At 44.1% G+C, this 17,479-nt stretch overlaps 1 protein-coding gene across 3 annotated transcripts in view; it reads left to right on the top strand.

The window, feature by feature from the left end:
* ST7 (suppression of tumorigenicity 7) overlaps positions 1-17,479 on the top strand; it is a 268,989-nt gene that overhangs the window by 207,064 nt on the left and 44,446 nt on the right. For 2 of the 3 annotated variants that reach the window (XM_082255305.1, XM_082255307.1), the window contains exon 12: positions 2,331-2,481. In XM_082255305.1, coding sequence (XP_082111431.1) covers positions 2,331-2,481 — 151 coding nt within the window. The remainder of the gene's footprint in view (positions 1-2,330; positions 2,482-17,479) is intronic. The other variant, XM_082255306.1, reaches the window with a different exon arrangement.

Below are 17,479 nucleotides of genomic sequence, written 5' to 3'. Positions count from 1 at the left end.
GCAGTAATTACAAATATAAAACAACAAAGCCTGCGCTAGTACAATGAAAAAATGGGTGAAATATTAAAAAAACATAACTTCAAATTATTAGATAAAGTCCAAGTGAAGATGTCAAAATTATTGAAGAAATCTTCTTTGAATAGTCTTTTAAAAAAAATCCCACACCAAGAGTGATGAAAACTTCTATGAAAACCACCACCTCCAATATTAGGGGTGCTTACCAGATCCTATTGACCCACCTATCTCTAGAGAGGTAAAACGAGCAATGATCCTAACCATCTATGGGATGTTGCAGGTAGAAGTACACTTTTATAATACTTGACTCGCACTCCTTGTCTCCAGGCCAGCCACGCCAGATGCCATGGACCAAAGTATAAAAGGAAAGAGACGCTCCAATAGTGTAATATTGCTCAGTCATTTTATTAAAGTATTAAAATTGCACTTCCATCTGTAGGTAGTATATAACCCAAACTGTACAGTCTATTTTGCTGGCACATCATACACCTGTGCTTCTAGCATCAGTGTAGGCGTGATGACGTCAGCACCTAGCACCGCCCTACATTTTTCGTCATAAATTATGTCGTCCAGGGCACAGGCGCCATGCTGCGCCTTCGCTATCTATGGATAAGTGGAAGACCAAGCCTCATGTTGATTCACAGCCATATTCTTACACTGTCAAGCCCCATTTTGAATCCTGGCTCCATTGCTGGATAACAAATGTCCTTTTGAATCGTGGCCATACTGTAAGGCCAACCAAGCCTCAGTTTTAGATCTGTTATTTGCAACCATCAGGCTGTTCCCTAATATGTGCCCTATAGTGCGATAACCTGGACTCATAAAAACACCATCTCACCTTGAATAACAAGCATCAGGATGAGCCATGTAAATATTTATTTATAAAAAATGTAGATGTAAGAAAACCTCCTACGACTGGCAACAAAAAATAGCCAGGAAAAAACATCTGGTTTCAATATTATATAAGTATCGATTAATAAAAAAATGTCCATCTCAATGTCTGCCATCTTGTGGGTAGAAACCAGTATTGCATTTTTAAGACCTCATGTACACTGCTGCTGATAAACGGACGTTTATGAACAGTTGGGCGTTTTTTTTTTCAGCAGCCCCTGAACTTTCCTCTGTTATCTTATCATCTGTCCATGTACACAGAGTCATTTATACACATTTAGAGGCAGTTGAGTTTAGTCGCATTTTTTTAAAGCAAAAAAATGCATTTAGACAGAAGTTTATTGGTATTTGAAACGCCAAATGTTTGTAACATCGTGCAAATGCGTCTAAACGCGGTAACTCGCATTTATAAGCGTTTCTTTTTTAAATGTTTTTAACAGGGATCCATTTCCGACCATTTTACAATGTAAAAATGCTTCTAAACGCAAACGCTGCTAAACATGCATAAACACAGCAAAACAGATCTTTTTAACCGTCAGTTACTAGCTGTCAAGTTCTAGCGTTCAGGAGAGGTTTTCAAACGTCCCGTGTACATGAAGCCTAAAAATCCACTAAACTTGGCTTGCATCAGTCCAAACTTTACAATTTACAATATTGCTTATCTATTAAATATGTAAACTAGACTCTATAACACTTATTAACCTATAAGGTAAGCATAAATAACATCAAGATCAACATCTAAAAAAATGTATCCACCTATATTTATAAAAAAAAGGGTGGTGATGTAGAGCAGTGTTTCTCAACTCCGGTCCTCAGGGCACACTAAGGCTGGCCATACACTATACAATTTTCTTGTTCAACTTTGCTTTAGATTTACCAAAACCATGTGATATAGGGTCAAACCTAAACACTTTCAATTTGTATGTAATCAGACAGGCCCTTGCACTACATAGTTTAAGGTAAATCTAAAGGAAATTGAATAAGAAAATTGTATAGTGTATGGCCAGCCTAACAGGCCAAGTTTGCAAGAAAACTGAAATACATCACAGGTGTCATTTGCTGCTCAGTGATTGCAGTATTCTAGTCTGCATATCCCCAAGGTAATACTTAAAATCTGGCCTGTTAGTGTGCCCTGTGGACTGGGGTTGATAAACACTGATGTAGAGCACTATGATTTGTTTAGTTGTGCATAGTACAGGTTAGGGATTGTCCTCACTGGAGTGTGGTGCCCCTCTGCTTAGCTGCACCTGCAACTGTGGGAGTAGAATTTTGTCACAGTAAACCCTATAAAAAGAGTCACCAACCAGTAGAATGGTTGTCTACTGCTCTGAAAAGGTTCTCCATTATAAAACCAGACATATGGTCTTCAACAATGCAAGTCAAGCTTATGATTAAATCTATTTTCATTTCCTTTTCTTTCACAGTATCTTCTGGAAATGAAGAGTTTAATATTACCCCCTGAACACATTCTGAAGAGAGGGGACAGTGAAGCAATAGCATATGCTTTCTTTCACCTTCAACACTGGAAAAGGGTAGAGGGAGCCTTAAACCTCTTACATTGTACGTGGGAAGGGAGTAAGTATTTTGCTTTTTCCTAGAACATATTGTATGGGGACAGGTGGAGCAATGCTGGCATCTTCTATCATCTGTTCTCTTATATAAACCCATTGTACAGATATATATATATATATAGTAAAAAAAACACTAGATATTTCATTAACTTTGAGCAAAAAATATACTCTTATGTGGTATTATTTCCATTTGAAGCTAAACAAGCATTACTAGACCCCTTGAACCCTAGATTTTGGGAGCATGGAGCCTCTGTTTTAGACACAGCATTCTCTTGCATGGCATGCTGTTTCATGGGTGAGACTAATGCCTTATACACAGGATGAGATAATCGTACAAAAAAAAAATGCTTTCTAATTGATTGCACGATACTCTGATCGTTATTACACAGCTTTTGACAGCCGATCATGACATTTCGTCCAACAAAATCAGAAGGGACAAACACAAAAACTTTTGTCGTACGATAGCCTAGCAAACGACAGTCCTTTAATCCATACAGTATGAGTTCACTAAAAATTGATAGACAAAGACCACGCATGATCAGAAACACGAAAATAACCCGGAAAAGGCCTGGCTGCCATATTTTTTGTTTTGCACTATCTGATACGTAGCTACGCAACCAGGAAAATTTTCCAGAATCGTACGAAAAAACAATCATACGTTTAGTACGCATTGTTGAATTTGATACTAGTATCATACAACAAAATGCGAATGATAAGTGGTCCGACTATCTGATCGTGTGTACGAGGCATTAGACACCCGCTGGACTTCATTCATTGTTCCATAAAATGGTGCATGAGAGCATGCATTTACACTATTTTGTTTTTTTTTTTTTTTTTTTAATGAAAGGCATTGTAAACCTTCCTACTGGCGTAAGATGTGCATTGAGAACTGATTCTTCCCTTGACGAAATTACGCATCCACATTCCCTGGGTCTTTTAGTCTACTGTTCTGCAGGTGAAAGCTGCATAGTAATTGGATCTGGCAGATACATACAGGCAGAGCAAAAAAGGGAAGTGAGATGTTTTTATTACATTAGTACACCCACATTTTTGATGCAACAAAGGAAACCGGAATTGAATGTTGCATGATGGAACGAGAAGTTGCCTATCCCTTTAGTAAATAGGGGAAAGCTAGCTGAATATATGAACATAGGGGAATCAATCAATCATGACACAAACAAATAGGGGCCACAATGTGTCCAATATGTCCACATCATTACACAGTAAGGCAAATAAACGACACAGGGGATATAACTACACTAATAGCTAGTCAAAACAATAAAAACATTTGTGTGTACAATGCCAATAAAATTGTGGATGGCAGGTGCAGTCAATGAATCCGTATTGTAATGACATCCTCTAAAGTTGCCACCTATATGGCCAGTAGTAGCCTGTGCCATCATATAGCTAGCAAGAGCTGTTTACCTGTCTAATGAAGCTAAGCAACGTAGCCTCTAGACAAGTGTCATGCTAACTGAAATTAGTTGGCATATTGGGCTATTTTCTTTTTTGTTTAATCTGTTTTTATAGATTTTTGAAAAGATAAAAAGCTGAACATTTATCAAGTGAGCCAACGCTTGCAGGGGAGGTCACTTGTAGAAAGAATACATACACCCTTACATTTAATAACACACTGTACCTTACATAGTGCCTCATGTATTAGTCCATGTGAGATGTAATAGAGCATCTTTTCATATCAGGGGTCATAGCAACTGAAAACTGGGGAGTTCAGAAAGCCTTCTTAGAATCGGAGACAAACATCAGGGGGTCTAATCCAAAGCAGGCTATCTTCTTTAATTTTTCTGACCAAATTTTGGTTCTACTACATTTTGTGCGTTGTATTGCAATGAAAATGAAGTTTGACTACAGTAATCCCCCAGCATTGGTGTCGTGAGTGCAATTATATTCCCTAACACTTATGTCAGTGGTTTCAATATTAAGACCCAGCATTGATGTCAGTGGACACAATAATTACCCCCAACATTGGTGTCCGTGAATGTAGTAATAACCCCCAGCATTGGTGTCAGTGGACGCAATAATAACCCAAAACAAGGGTGGTCTGTGGCAGTGAACAAAAACCCCCACTTCTCCATTGGTGGTTACTGGCAGTGAAATTTACCCACTCCCCCCTGCATTGCTAGTCAATGGTAGTGAAAGTTAACCCCCATAATTCCATTCATTACTGATCATGGCAGTGAAAGTTAATCACCCATAATCCCATCCATTGCTGGCCATGGCAGTGAAAGTTAACCCCCAATAGTCCCCTCCATTGCTGGCCATTGCAGTAAAAGTTTAACCCCTATTCCCTCCCTACCTGATCAGACTCCCGCACCGCTGTCTCTCTCTCCAGGCCAGGATTTTACTTGTACTATGGGCAAAGATATTAGTGCAGGTTCTCTTTCACTGCTGGATGCTGGAACACAGAGAGCATCTCAGTACCTGGCACCCTGCTGGCACTCTACTTAGTGAATAGTGCCCATCAGTCCTCGGGTTGCACGCAGAGGGCCAGCGGGTCATGAGCTGGGCACCAGGACAGCTTGTTCTGTTGACAAACAGCAGACTTACTGGCTAGATCACCAGGTAAAAATGAAAGAAAAATGCATAAAAGAAAACGAATGCAGCCATCATATCTAAGAATTTGTATGCTGCAATATAATTGTTTGCTTTTGGGTTTAACACCACTTTAAGTAAAGGTGAACACCTTTTTGTTATTTTTATGCATTTGAACATAGGGAACAGTTCATTTAATTTATATAATTGTTCAGGCAGTGTTTGTATCTTGAACTCAGAAAGTGGCATGGTATTTAAATACATAGCATAAGTGCAATAGCTTGTTCCAGAATGTTTTATTTTGTTGAACTGGTTTGGCTGAGATACGTTATGATGCTTTCTTTAATTGCTAGTTCCACAATTTTACAATTTATAGCACAATACAAAGCACAATGATGAGCAATAACACAAGCAACAGTGTTGTGTAGTCAGACTAGTGGAATATGATGACTTTGGTTGCAATAGGTTATTGCAGCTTGCACATTGCTTCTTGTTTTTTTTAAATAGATAAAGGGTATTTTATTTAACATGGAACGGCTGAGCCTGCACCAAATACGTTTTGCAAGTTACAATTTAAAATTAAAAACATTAAAAATGTAGTACTAAAATCCAACATCTGGTGGCAGTGCCAGATCTTTCAAATGCTGCAGTATATAATAAATACATGCAGCAATGGAATTAAACACTTGATGGCAGGTTTGTGTCTTGCCAAGGCGCAATAGAGTGCTGCAAATTACTAAGGGAAGTTGCTACTGTATTATAGTTTCTATAGCTGTTTTTGTGTATAATAGGTAGAGTGGAAAATAGTGTTTATTAATTGTATCAGTAGTTACAAGACATTTTTATTGGGAGAACTGCATAATTTGCAGTTGCTGAAGTTCTCCTGACAATGCTATTTCCTTGGTTTTCATGTTGATCCTCTGACTTCAGTATTGTGCATCACTGCCTAGTATGTTAATCGGGTGTTCTGAATTCACTTGCTGTCTTAGTGTACTTGATAAACAAGTCACAGTATTGAAACCAATCCGCATGGCAACCAGCTTTTTCACTAAGGCCCCTTTCACACAAGCTGTTTGTCTGTCCGTTCTTCATCCATCCGTTGACGGATGAAAAATGGACTTCAATGCATCTCTATGAAAAAACAGATGTAAATGGATGAACCTCCATTTACATCAGTTTACATCCGCTTCCATCATCCTCTGTTTTTTGAAACTGATCAAAGCTCTATTTTTCTTCCGTTTAAAAAAACGATCGGGCAAAAAACGGATGTAAACTGACACATGGTCAGTTTTTCATTTGTTTTTACATTGGTAGTGGATATAAAAAAAAACTGATGAAAAACTTATGAGCGCTGATGCCCACTGATGAAAAGCTGATGCCCACTGATGAAAAGCTGATGCCCACTGATGAAAAGCTGATGGCCACTGATGAAAAGCTGATGGCCACTGATGAAAAGCTGATGGCCACTGATGAAAAGCTGATGGCCACTGATGAAAAGCTGATGGCCACTGATGAAAAGCTGATGGCCACTGATGAAAAGCTGATGGCCACTGATGAAAAAAGCTGATGGCCACTGATGAAAAGCTGATGGCCATTGATGAAAAGCTGATGGCCATTGATGAAAAGCTGATGGCCACTGATGAAAAGCTGATGGCCACTGATGAAAAGCTGATGGCCACTGTTGAAAAGCCGATGGCCACTGATGAAAAACCGATGGGCACTCCGATGGCCACTGATGAAAACCGGATGAAAAGCTGATGATCACGGATGAAAAACGGATGAAAAAATTATAAATACTTCATCCATTCAACATATGGTAATCAGTTCAGGTGTCCTTTAAAACAGTAACTCCATAAAAAACCAAGTTGTGTGCTTGCTGGCAATGTTGTGATTTTTGTGTCTCTTGGGGAAACCAATTTCTACATAGAAAACATGTAAAATGTAAAACACAAACCTGGTGTAACACTGCAAATCAGCAAGGAGAGTGTAATGAAATGAAAATACAGCTGTTTCCATGAACATATATAATTACAGACTATATGTAGAAAATAGCGCGACATAAACTGTGTTAAAAAAAATAAACAAAACTTCTATTAGAGTATGTATTTTTAACTGAAAAGTGCCTTCCATTGCCTTACGGCCTCCTCCAGATTCCCTTTTTTCCTGTTGTGAGCAGACTTCCTGTTAAAGGTTGGCTACATTCATTCCCCATAATACCACTGTATGTAAGAATTTAATTACCCCCTCTTGCTCCCTCCTGAGATGGACTATGGGATTTATAGTATACATAGAGAAATGCACATGACTGCAGATAATGTTTATTGCTTGCTAAACAGATGTCAGAGGGAAAAGGAGAGGTTCAGGAGCACACAAATGATGTTCCATAGAAGCAGAAAATCAAAGCAAGAAACAATGTTATGAAAAATAGATTACAGGGCCAGTAAGTAGTGGATGTATATGAAATATTGCTAGGGAATAAGGATACTGTGCAGTGTCACGTTAAAGCAAACCTTCAATGAAAACTACTCTTACCTGTTTTAATTTCCTCTTCTCCAGCCTTGTCAGAAATAGCAGATTTTTTATTTTTTTTCAGGGAGTGGGTACCCTTTCTTCATGGCACACATTCTAGGAGGCTGTAGGATCTGTCTCATGGTAGGCTGTGGGCCGTGCATGCACAGCAGGGGAGCCAGCTGTGAGACATAAAGGAGTTGCAGCCGGCACCCAAAAGCAAAATGAGGAGAAGCTCTGGGGAGAATCCGCTGCATAAAAAACAGTTTGACTCCAGGGGCTCATAACTCCCTTTTTATCAAAGTCAGCAGCTACAAACCCCGTAGCTGCTGACTTTTAGTTTTCCCATTTCATACTAAAGTTCCTATTTAAAGTGTTTCTAAACCCACAACCCTAAAATCTGTCTTTATAGCAGTAAAGCATTCTTGTTATACTCACTGTGGAACCTAAGAGGTTATTAATGTGCATTGCGTAAAAAGGCTGTTTGATCCTGTCTTCTCTGAACCTCCCCTTCTTCCACAGTCCCAATCCATCTCCTGACATTACAGAAACCTGGGAGCATCCTGCACATGCTCAGTTTTGTGTGTATTGCCAGATGGGCTTTTTTTTTTTTGTGGGGGGGAGTGGTGCATGTGATCAGCACAGGGCCAAACAACACTGTCCAAGGGGTCAGGAGTCATGCAGTCTCATAGGACAGTCAGGAGAAAATGAAAACTCCTCCTACAGGTTTTAACCAGATACTCAGAAGTCACAAAAGAAAAAAAAAAACAGAAGGCACTTTTAAGTGCTGTATTAAGAGTATTTATTCATAAAAAGGTTAAAAACACTTAGTGTAGTAGCTCAAATGAGCATATCAGTCAGCATAATACGCATCCTGTAGAGTCCTTCGCCTCTATGGGGAGGGAGAGCTGACCCGCAGTTGTGACAGGAGAGGGAGAAGCAAAGAATCAAGATGACTCATGGATTTCCGGACCCACGCTGGAACCTATAGACCGGAGCTGATGTCAAAGGTGGCAGTAACGCATTTTGGAGCATGCACAATTCCCACCTTCATCAGATGTTCTCTACCTTTTGCACCCATTTCCAAGCTTTCTTGGTTGCTGCTCTGCAAATATTTAACCCCCAAGTATGCCCTATTCCTCTTCCTTTTGCACTCATTGAAGTCACAAGACTGCTATACACTGCTGATGAGAAAAGGTATTTAGCAGTTTATATTTACTAAAATAATTGCATTTCCATGTTCTGTATACTGTGGGAGACCAGATATAGTGAATGCAGGGTCCTGGGTTTAATAACACTTACATTTAAAAACACGAATACACATTAAAAACATTATTTGTCATCTTCAGCTGATCTCTTTAATGTAAATTCAATAAACATGTTGAAAGACTTCACATACCTTTTTTGAATGGCTTTTCCAAAAATGTTAACAATGTGTCTGTTTGGACAAAATGTCATACTCATTGTAAACATCTACCAAATACTTCACTTTGGTATAATTTATCTGCTGAAGAGCTTGTTCTATGTGTTATAATGGAAGAAAGCAGTAGATATAGGGGAGATGCTACATTTGCTTATTGTAATTTACTGTACTGTGCTTCAATGTTCTAGTGCAGGGGTGTCAAACTCCCATTTCATCGAGGGCCGCATCAGCATTATGGTTGCCCTCAAAGGGCCGGTTATATGTGTAGGATTAGATGTCCAGAGCACCCCATGTCCTGGGGGGGCAAAGAGAAACCTTTCTACAGCTGCACAGAGGAGTGCAGGGTCTGGCAAAGGAGTTCTGTCCTCTCTGCTGTCGACTACAGAGACAAGGTGGGGGCAGAGACAAGGGGGGTGCCGCAGCTGCAGGAGACGTGCGAGGGCCACATGAAATGGCCTGGGGGGCCGCATTCGGCCCCCGGGCCTTGTGTTTGACACCTGTGTTCTAGTGTATTGTATATGTAGAAAATTAACAGGAACATGTATAGTGATGTTGGCATGTATGCTTCATTGTATGGTACTGAAAGCACATCATTGGCCAGTAAGCACACTCTTGGACAGGTGGACTACAGTGGAGGAAGCTTACTAATTGAAATTCAGTCCCCGGTAACACAACTTGAAATACAGGAGGAACTACCTTACTAGTCTCTCTTGAACGGGGATTGCAGTGGAAAACGGTTAGTAATGGAAAGTTAGATCCCTGTAACAAAGTGAAAATAAATCATTGAGGGCCAAAAAAGAAGCTTTTCTTGCTGTCCAAAATAAATGTATCATGTTGTACCTGCGCTTAGGCTGGACTTTTAAAGTGTACCTTTGTTTAAAATGTTACATAGATTGAAAAAAGACACAAATCCATCTAGCTCAACCAATAAAAAAAAAAGAAAACACAACCATACAATCCCATATACACAAAACCCTAGCAAAGCATGATCCAATTTGCTACAGCAGGGGAAAAAATGATTTCCTCATCCCCGAAAGGCAATTGGATATTCCCTGGATCAACTTTACTTTACCTTTTAAATATTAAGACCAAGTTATATTATGTACACCTAGGAAAGAATCCAGGCCTTTTTTTAAAAGCAGTCTACTGAGCTGGCCAGAACCACTTCTGGAGTAAGTCTATTCCACATTTTCACAGCTCTTACTGTGAAGAAAGCTTTCCGTATTTGGAGGAAAAATATATTTTCCTCTGCGATGACATTAAAGTGAATAACTCAACACCAAGTTCACTATATGGACCACTTATGTATTTATACATGTTGATCATATCCCCCCTTAATCTCCTCTTCTCAAGAGAGAATAAATTCAGTTCCTCTAATCTATCATAATCTATCCTCATCTATCCTCATAGCTGAGCCTCTTATCAGTTTGGTTGCCCTTCTCCGTACTTTCTCCAGTTCCCCGATACTAGTGACTTGTACAGGGGCAAAATTATCTCTCTCCCTCTCGCTCTACAGTCCATGCCTCTGTTAATACAAGAAAGGACTTTGCTCGCTTTAGAAACTGCAGCTTGGTATTGCATGTTATTAAGCTTATGATCTACCAGAACACCCAGATCCTTCTTCATTATGGATTCCCTCAGTTGTACTCCCCCCTAGTATGTATGGTGCATGCATATTCTTTGCATAACTTTACATTTATCAACCTTAAACTTCATGTTGCCACATAGTTTCCCAATGAAACCGTACATTGAGGTCCGCTTGTAAGGTGGAGACATCCTGTAAGGAAGTTATTCCACTACATAGCTTGGTGTCATTCAAAGTAAGAATCCTTAACCGCTACGCTCTGAGTTCTATCTTTTGGCCAGTTTTCTATCCATTTACAAACTGATCTTTCCAAGTCTGTAGACTTACCTTACACATTAGCTGTGTGTGGGGAACTGTGTCAAACGCTTTTGCAAAATCCAAGTATACTACAACTACAGCCATTCCTCTGTCCAAGGTTTTACTTACCACCTCATAAAAAGAAATCGGGTTTGTTTGACAACTTCTGTCTTTCATAAATTCATGCTGTCTGTTGCTTAAAATATTTATTTCCAGCAAGAAATCCTCTATGTGGTCTTTTATTAAACTCCCCTGTATCGTCCTGACTATAGAAGTTAAACTAACAGGTCTATGGTTACTTAGTAAAGACTTTGATCCCTTTTTAAATATAGGCGCCACGTTGGCCCCACGCCAATCCATTGGTACAATTCCAGTCCTTAACGAGTCCCTAAAAATTAGAAACCATGGCTTTGAAATGACAGAGCTCAATTCTTTTAGGATCCGAGGGTGGATGCCATCTGGTCCTGGTGCTTAATCCACCTTTTATAATAAACATATATATAATGTAAAGCCATACATCTTAAAGTGGAAGAAAAGCCTATCTCCCATCTCCTGCAGCAGCCACTCACTGACAAAGGGGAGCCAGAGCTGCAGGATCATGTGACCGGAGCAGAATAAAAAGTACACGGGGCATCCAGAATAGGTGGGAGGAGGGGGGAGGGAACATTTTTAAAATTAGTTACGGTCAGGCTTATCTTCCACTTTGAATACTTTGCCATGTCCCGTACTGCACGTTCAAAGACCCAGGATTATAGGCTTTTACCTCCAAGTGATTGGACACTGCCAAAGCTTTTGAGGACAACCCCCTGAGCCCCTCCCCTATAACCCTATCCAACTCTGTGAGTCCTCAGTTTTGTACTAATGTCTCAAAGTGATAGACCTGTGTTCCTTCACTGAGAAATACCTCATCTTATTATTTTTTTTCTTTTATTTATATATCTTTGGATTCTTCAATCAGTTCCTCACTGTTTTCTAATGGCTCACATAGAAACAGTGTATCTGGATCGGGGCAGCCTTGGTAAAGTTTGGGAGCCATACCTGGACCCCACACTGTGGGGACGGCCTGTAATGTTACTCTGGGCACAGGGTCCTGCATTGACGCTCACCTTGGCATTTAGTTCAATGTGTGTAGTAAGCCACAGTATGCTAAACAGATCCAGGGCCATGGCCCTATGTAACCCAGTCCCCGAAGGGACTGCTGGGGGGGTGTTTCTATGCTCACCAAGATGGGTGAAACTACGGACACAGCGCTCCATAAATCATAACTACTGGGGGGTTGTATTGCCTCCTCCAGGAGTACGATTGGGCAGAACAAAAAACACCTGGCTATGCCCATGGACCTTCCTCTGCCTGGTATATAACCCCCCCCCCCCCCTTGCTCTAGGCAACCAGTTTTAATCTGGCTTGTCAGGAGTAAGGACCTAGGCTCCTGGCTGGGATCTCTGGTCCTAGAAATTTTTCTCCTTCCTTACATCTTGTGTTTTTTCTCTCAGATCTACAATCAACCGGCGGGCTGGATAATCTAGATCCAGTTGTCCCCCCCCCCCCCCCCCCCCAGCCTAGCCAGCGAGCGTGTGCAGACCGCAACTACGTGCTAGGTCAGCCGCGACATAGCCTCACTGACAGAGACTGGCCGGTGAGTTAAACCTTTCGCAGGGTCGACCGGGCTTGGGTCTGAGTCGCAGCAGTCCCTTGACCGACAGCTTCCCTACTTTGGTGGCGAGCATTTGGTCTGGAGCGTTACCCGCACCATGGAAGGGATAAGTACAGTCCCCCCTCTCCCCTTTTTTAGCGTTTTTTTTTTTTTTTTGGGGTGGACGCGGGTAACCTCCAGGGACAATCGGACCTGCCTGCATGTTCCCTCCTCTCATCCTTAAATCCCTAAGTGAGCTGGGCTTTCCCCATTCCCTTTCTCCCATCTCGACCTGTAGTCTGGTGGTGGTCCCAGGGCAGAGGATGCAGCAGAGACCCTTGTGGTCTCCCCCCGCTATCCCCACTTTGTAAGGGAGGGTCCTGGGATAGTGAGCGTCCTCTCCTAGTAGTCTGGAGGGATCCCAGTGTAGGAGACTCCTAGGTGCATGCCTTAACTGTTTGGAGAGTGGGTATAATGCAGGGGGGTCCCAGTGCAGAGACCGGTGCAGAGTGCACAGCGGAGTCTCCCCTAAGCAGAGGGTGCAGCATTGCAGAGGGAGCAGGGAAGATCCTGGCAGCATGCTACAGCGGTTGTAGCTGATGCTGGCCACTTTTCCTTAGTCTAGTTGGTCTCCGGTTGGCGGTCATGTTTGTTTAGCCCGATGTCACAGGGGCCATTTTCCCTTAGTCTGGCTGGTCTCCGGTTGGCGGCCATGTTTGTATAGCCCGATGATGTCACGGGAGCCATTTTCTCTTAGTCTGGGAGACGCTGGAGACGACCGAATCTGCTGGGATGCCGAAGCTGCTCCTCTTTCTCCTCAGTTTCCTCGTCCTGTGCCCAGGACATATGAACAGAGATGGCATCCATGATGATGTTGGGTTCAAATTTTCGCAGGAAGTGCTGCAGTTGCTGCTGTCGTACCTGGCAAACAAACCTGACGTTCTCCTGCTGATCATGGGAGACTTTGTTACCTGGACCCGGGCCTGGATAGGCATCCCCCGATTTCTCCCCCTGGGGGTGGCAGGGGCACGGCCCTTAGTCTCCTTCTTGCGGAGGTGGGATGGACCGACATATGGCGCATCCGCAATCCTGAAGTGAGGCAGTTTTCATGCTTCTCCAAAACCCATGGATCCCTATCCCGCATTATGTGCATAGGTAGTACTCCTGCTTTGGCTGATTACACCTCTAGGGTAGAGTATTTCCCACGGGGCATTTCTGATCATTCCCCTGTAGCTTTATGGCTGCAGGCACAGCCTCCAACCTCCCTACCTAGGGCCCCCTGGAAACTCAATGCTTTTTGGCTCAAGCTGTTTGCCTCACCGGAACGCATTGAAACTTAAATTGCCTACTTCTTCCAATCCCAGGGACATGACACCAATATCAACCTAACATGGGGATCGTTTAAAGCGTACCTTAGAGGGGTGTTTATTGCTGAAATTAACATAATTAAACAAAACTCCTCTGAACTATTGGAGAAGGTGGGTGACCAGGTGCGACGGCTGGAATTGTCATATGTTACTGATCCCACTGACTCTGCGAGGGAAGCATGGCTGTCGGCCCAAGACTCATTGGACCGTCTGCGATACTCCTCTGCGGAACGCAAGAGGTTTTTCACAAAGTTAGCTTTCTTTGAGGAAGGGGAAAAGACGGGGCGCTTGTTAGCAAAAATTGCCAGATCCCAACAGCAGTCCCCGCCCTTAGGTGCCATACGTTCCTCTACTGGCAGGGTGGTTAATGAACCAACACAAATTATATCTGAACTGGCTGCCTTCTATGGTGACCTTTATGGGTCACGGGATGCTTACAATGATCACGATCTTTTGACATACCTCTCTGGGATTGACCTGCCCTCCCTGTCCGAGGGGGACAAGAGAGCGTTGGACGCCTCTCTGACCCTGGAGGAATTACAGGTGGCTGCACGCTCATTCCTGACGTGCAAGGCCCTGGGGGAGGATGGTCTGCCCATGGAGGTATTTACTTAGTATGGCGAGCAGCTCTTGCCACGGTTACTGGAGGTGTTTAAGTATTCCAGCTATCGAGGAGGGGCACCTACCACCCTCAATGGCTAGGGCTAATGTGATATCGTTGCTTAAGCCCGGAAAGGATCCGCTTGACCCGGGATCGTACAGGCCCATTTCTCTTCTTCAAAGTGATGTTAAGATCCTAGCAAAGGTCCTGTCGCTCAGGGTCAATGTTATCTCATCGATCATACACCCTGACCAGGCTGGTTTCATGCCACACAAGTCTACTGCCACAAACCTTAGCGGCCTTTATCTGAACATGCAGCTAATGGCAGACAATGGGGGACACAGAGCTCTACTATCTTTGGACGCCAACAAAGCTTTTGATAGTGTGGGTTGGCGATATCTCTGGGCGGTCCTTTCTAAATTTGGGTTAGGTGACCCATTTATTGCATGGGTTCGCTTGCTTTATTCATCCACAGGTGACCATCCGGATGTCGGATAGGATGTCCCAGGCGTTCGCGTTGGACAGAGGTACCCGGCAGGGTTGTCCCCTGTCTCCGCTGCTCTTCCCCATCGCTATAGAGCCCCTGGCTGCCCTGGTTCGGGCTAACCCGGGGATCTCCGGATTTGAATATGGGGCCCTCCATGAGAAGATCATGTTGTATGAAGATGACATGCTCACTGAGGTGATGTTGGTGCTTTCACGCTTTGGACATTACTTTGGTCTAACTAGCAACTGGTCCAAATCGGCCCTGTTGATGCTGGACGGGGACCAGGGGGAGGATCTTCCTCCCTCCTGCCCAATACCGGTGGTGCCCTCATTTAAATATTTAGGAGAGCAAATATCGCCCCGACTGGCAGATTATTGTCCTTTTAAATATACACCCCCTGCTTTCCTGATTTCGGGATAAAATTAATACGTGGAATACGCTTTAGCTGGCACTAGCGGGAAGAGCCAATCTTATAAAAATGATATTGATGCCACAGCTCCTTTACTTTGCATAACTCCCAGGTTGTGATTCACTTAAAAACATTTAGAGTGGTTAATACCCTTTTTCGCCGACTGTTGTGGAAATCAGGCCATCCTAGAATTAAAATGGAACAATTACAGCGCCCTAAAGACAACTGGGGTTGGCGGTACCGAATCCCTGGATATACTATATAGCGGCTCAGGTGCAGCAGGCTCCTTTTCCCATGATTCAGCGGGCTCCTCGGTGTGGCTGATGCTGCTGCTAGGATACTGTTCCTGTGGGCCTGGAGGTGCAGAAATTTCACAAATCAAACAAACAGCTACCCACTTTTAGTTTGATTCAAAAGATCTGGAATAAAAGCAGGCAGATGCAGGGTGCGACGGGCTTCACTGCATACAGCCCGATATGGGACAACTCCTATGCCAGGTACTTTGATGGGCTGGTGACAGGTACTCGGGTACTCTGATGACAGGTACTCGGTTACTTTGAGTACCTGTCAGAGTACCCGAGTACCTATCATCGGAGTATCCCATCAGAGTACCCGAGTACCTGTCTCCAGCCCATGAGGGTATCTGAGTACCTATCTGCAGCCCAATAGAGTACCTGAGTACCTGTCTTCTGCCCATCAAAGTATCCGAGTACCTGTCTTCTGCCCATCAAAGTATCCGAGTACCTGTCTTCTGCCCATCAAAGTATCCGAGTACCTGTCTTCTGCCCATCAAAGTATCCGAGTACCTCTCTACAGCCCATTAGAGTGCCCGAATACCTCTCTGCAGCCCATCATAGTACCCAAGTACCTCTCTGTAGCCCGTCAGAGTACCCGAGTACCTGTCTCCAGCCCAGAGTACCCGAGTACCTGTCTCCAGCCCAGAGTACCCGAGTACCTGTCTCCAGCCCAGAGTACCCGAGTACCTGTCTCCAGCCCAGAGTACCCGAGTACCTGTCTCCAGCCCAGAGTACCCGAGTACCTGTCTCCAGCCCAGAGTACCCAGAGTACCTGTCTCCAGCCCAGAGTACCTGTCTCCAGCCCAGAGTGCCCAGAGTACCTGTCTCCAGCCCAGAGTACCCGAGTACCTGTCTCCAGCCCAGAGTACCTGTCTCCAGCCCAGAGTACCCGAGTACCTGTCTCCAGCCCAGAGTACCCGAGTACCTGTCTCCAGCCCAGAGTACCCGAGTACCTGTCTCCAGCCCAGAGTACCCGAGTACCTGTCTCCAGCCCAGAGTACCTGTCTCCAGCCCAGAGTACCTGTCTCCAGCCCAGAGTACCTGTCTCCAGCCCAGAGTACCTGTCTCCAGCCCAGAGTACCCGAGTACCTGTCTCCAGCCCAGAGTACCCGAGTACCTGTCTCCAGCCCAGAGTACCCGAGTACCTGTCTCCAGCCCAGAGTACCCGAGTACCTGTCTCCAGCCCAGAGTACCCGAGTACCTGTCTCCAGCCCAGAGTACCTGTCTCCAGCCCAGAGTACCCGAGTACCTGTCTCCAGCCCAGAGTACCCGAGTACCTGTCTCCAGCCCAGAGTACCCGAGTACCTGTCTCCAGCCCAGAGTACCCGAGTACCTGTCTCCAGCCCAGAGTACCCGAGTACCTGTCTCCAGCCCAGAGTACCCGAGTACCTGTCTCCAGCCCAGAGTACCCAAGTACCTGTCTCCAGCCCAGAGTACCTGTCTCCAGCCCAGAGTGCCCAGAGTACCTGTCTCCAGCCCAGAGTACCCGAGTACCTGTCTCCAGCCCAGAGTACCTGTCTCCAGCCCAGAGTACCCGAGTACCTGTCTCCAGCCCAGAGTACCCAAGTACCTGTCTCCAGCCCAGAGTACCTGTCTCCAGCCCAGAGTGCCCAGAGTACCTGTCTCCAGCCCAGAGTACCCGAGTACCTATCTGCACCCCATCAGATTACCCGAGTACCTTTCTCTAGCCCATCAGAGTACCCGAGTACCTTTCTGAAGCTGATCAGTGTACCTGAGTACCTGTCTGCAACCCATCAGAGTACCTGAGTACCTATCTGCAGCCCATGCCTCCTAGATTATGTGTTGGGGTCTTTGCTTTCCAAAACGGGGTTATTTTAAGGGGGTT

The sequence above is a fragment of the Pelophylax lessonae genome (genome assembly GCF_965119305.1).
Source record: "Pelophylax lessonae genome assembly, chromosome: 4".
NCBI classification, from domain to species: domain Eukaryota; kingdom Metazoa; phylum Chordata; class Amphibia; order Anura; family Ranidae; genus Pelophylax; species Pelophylax lessonae.
This window is presented reverse-complemented; position numbering and strand designations above follow the sequence as displayed.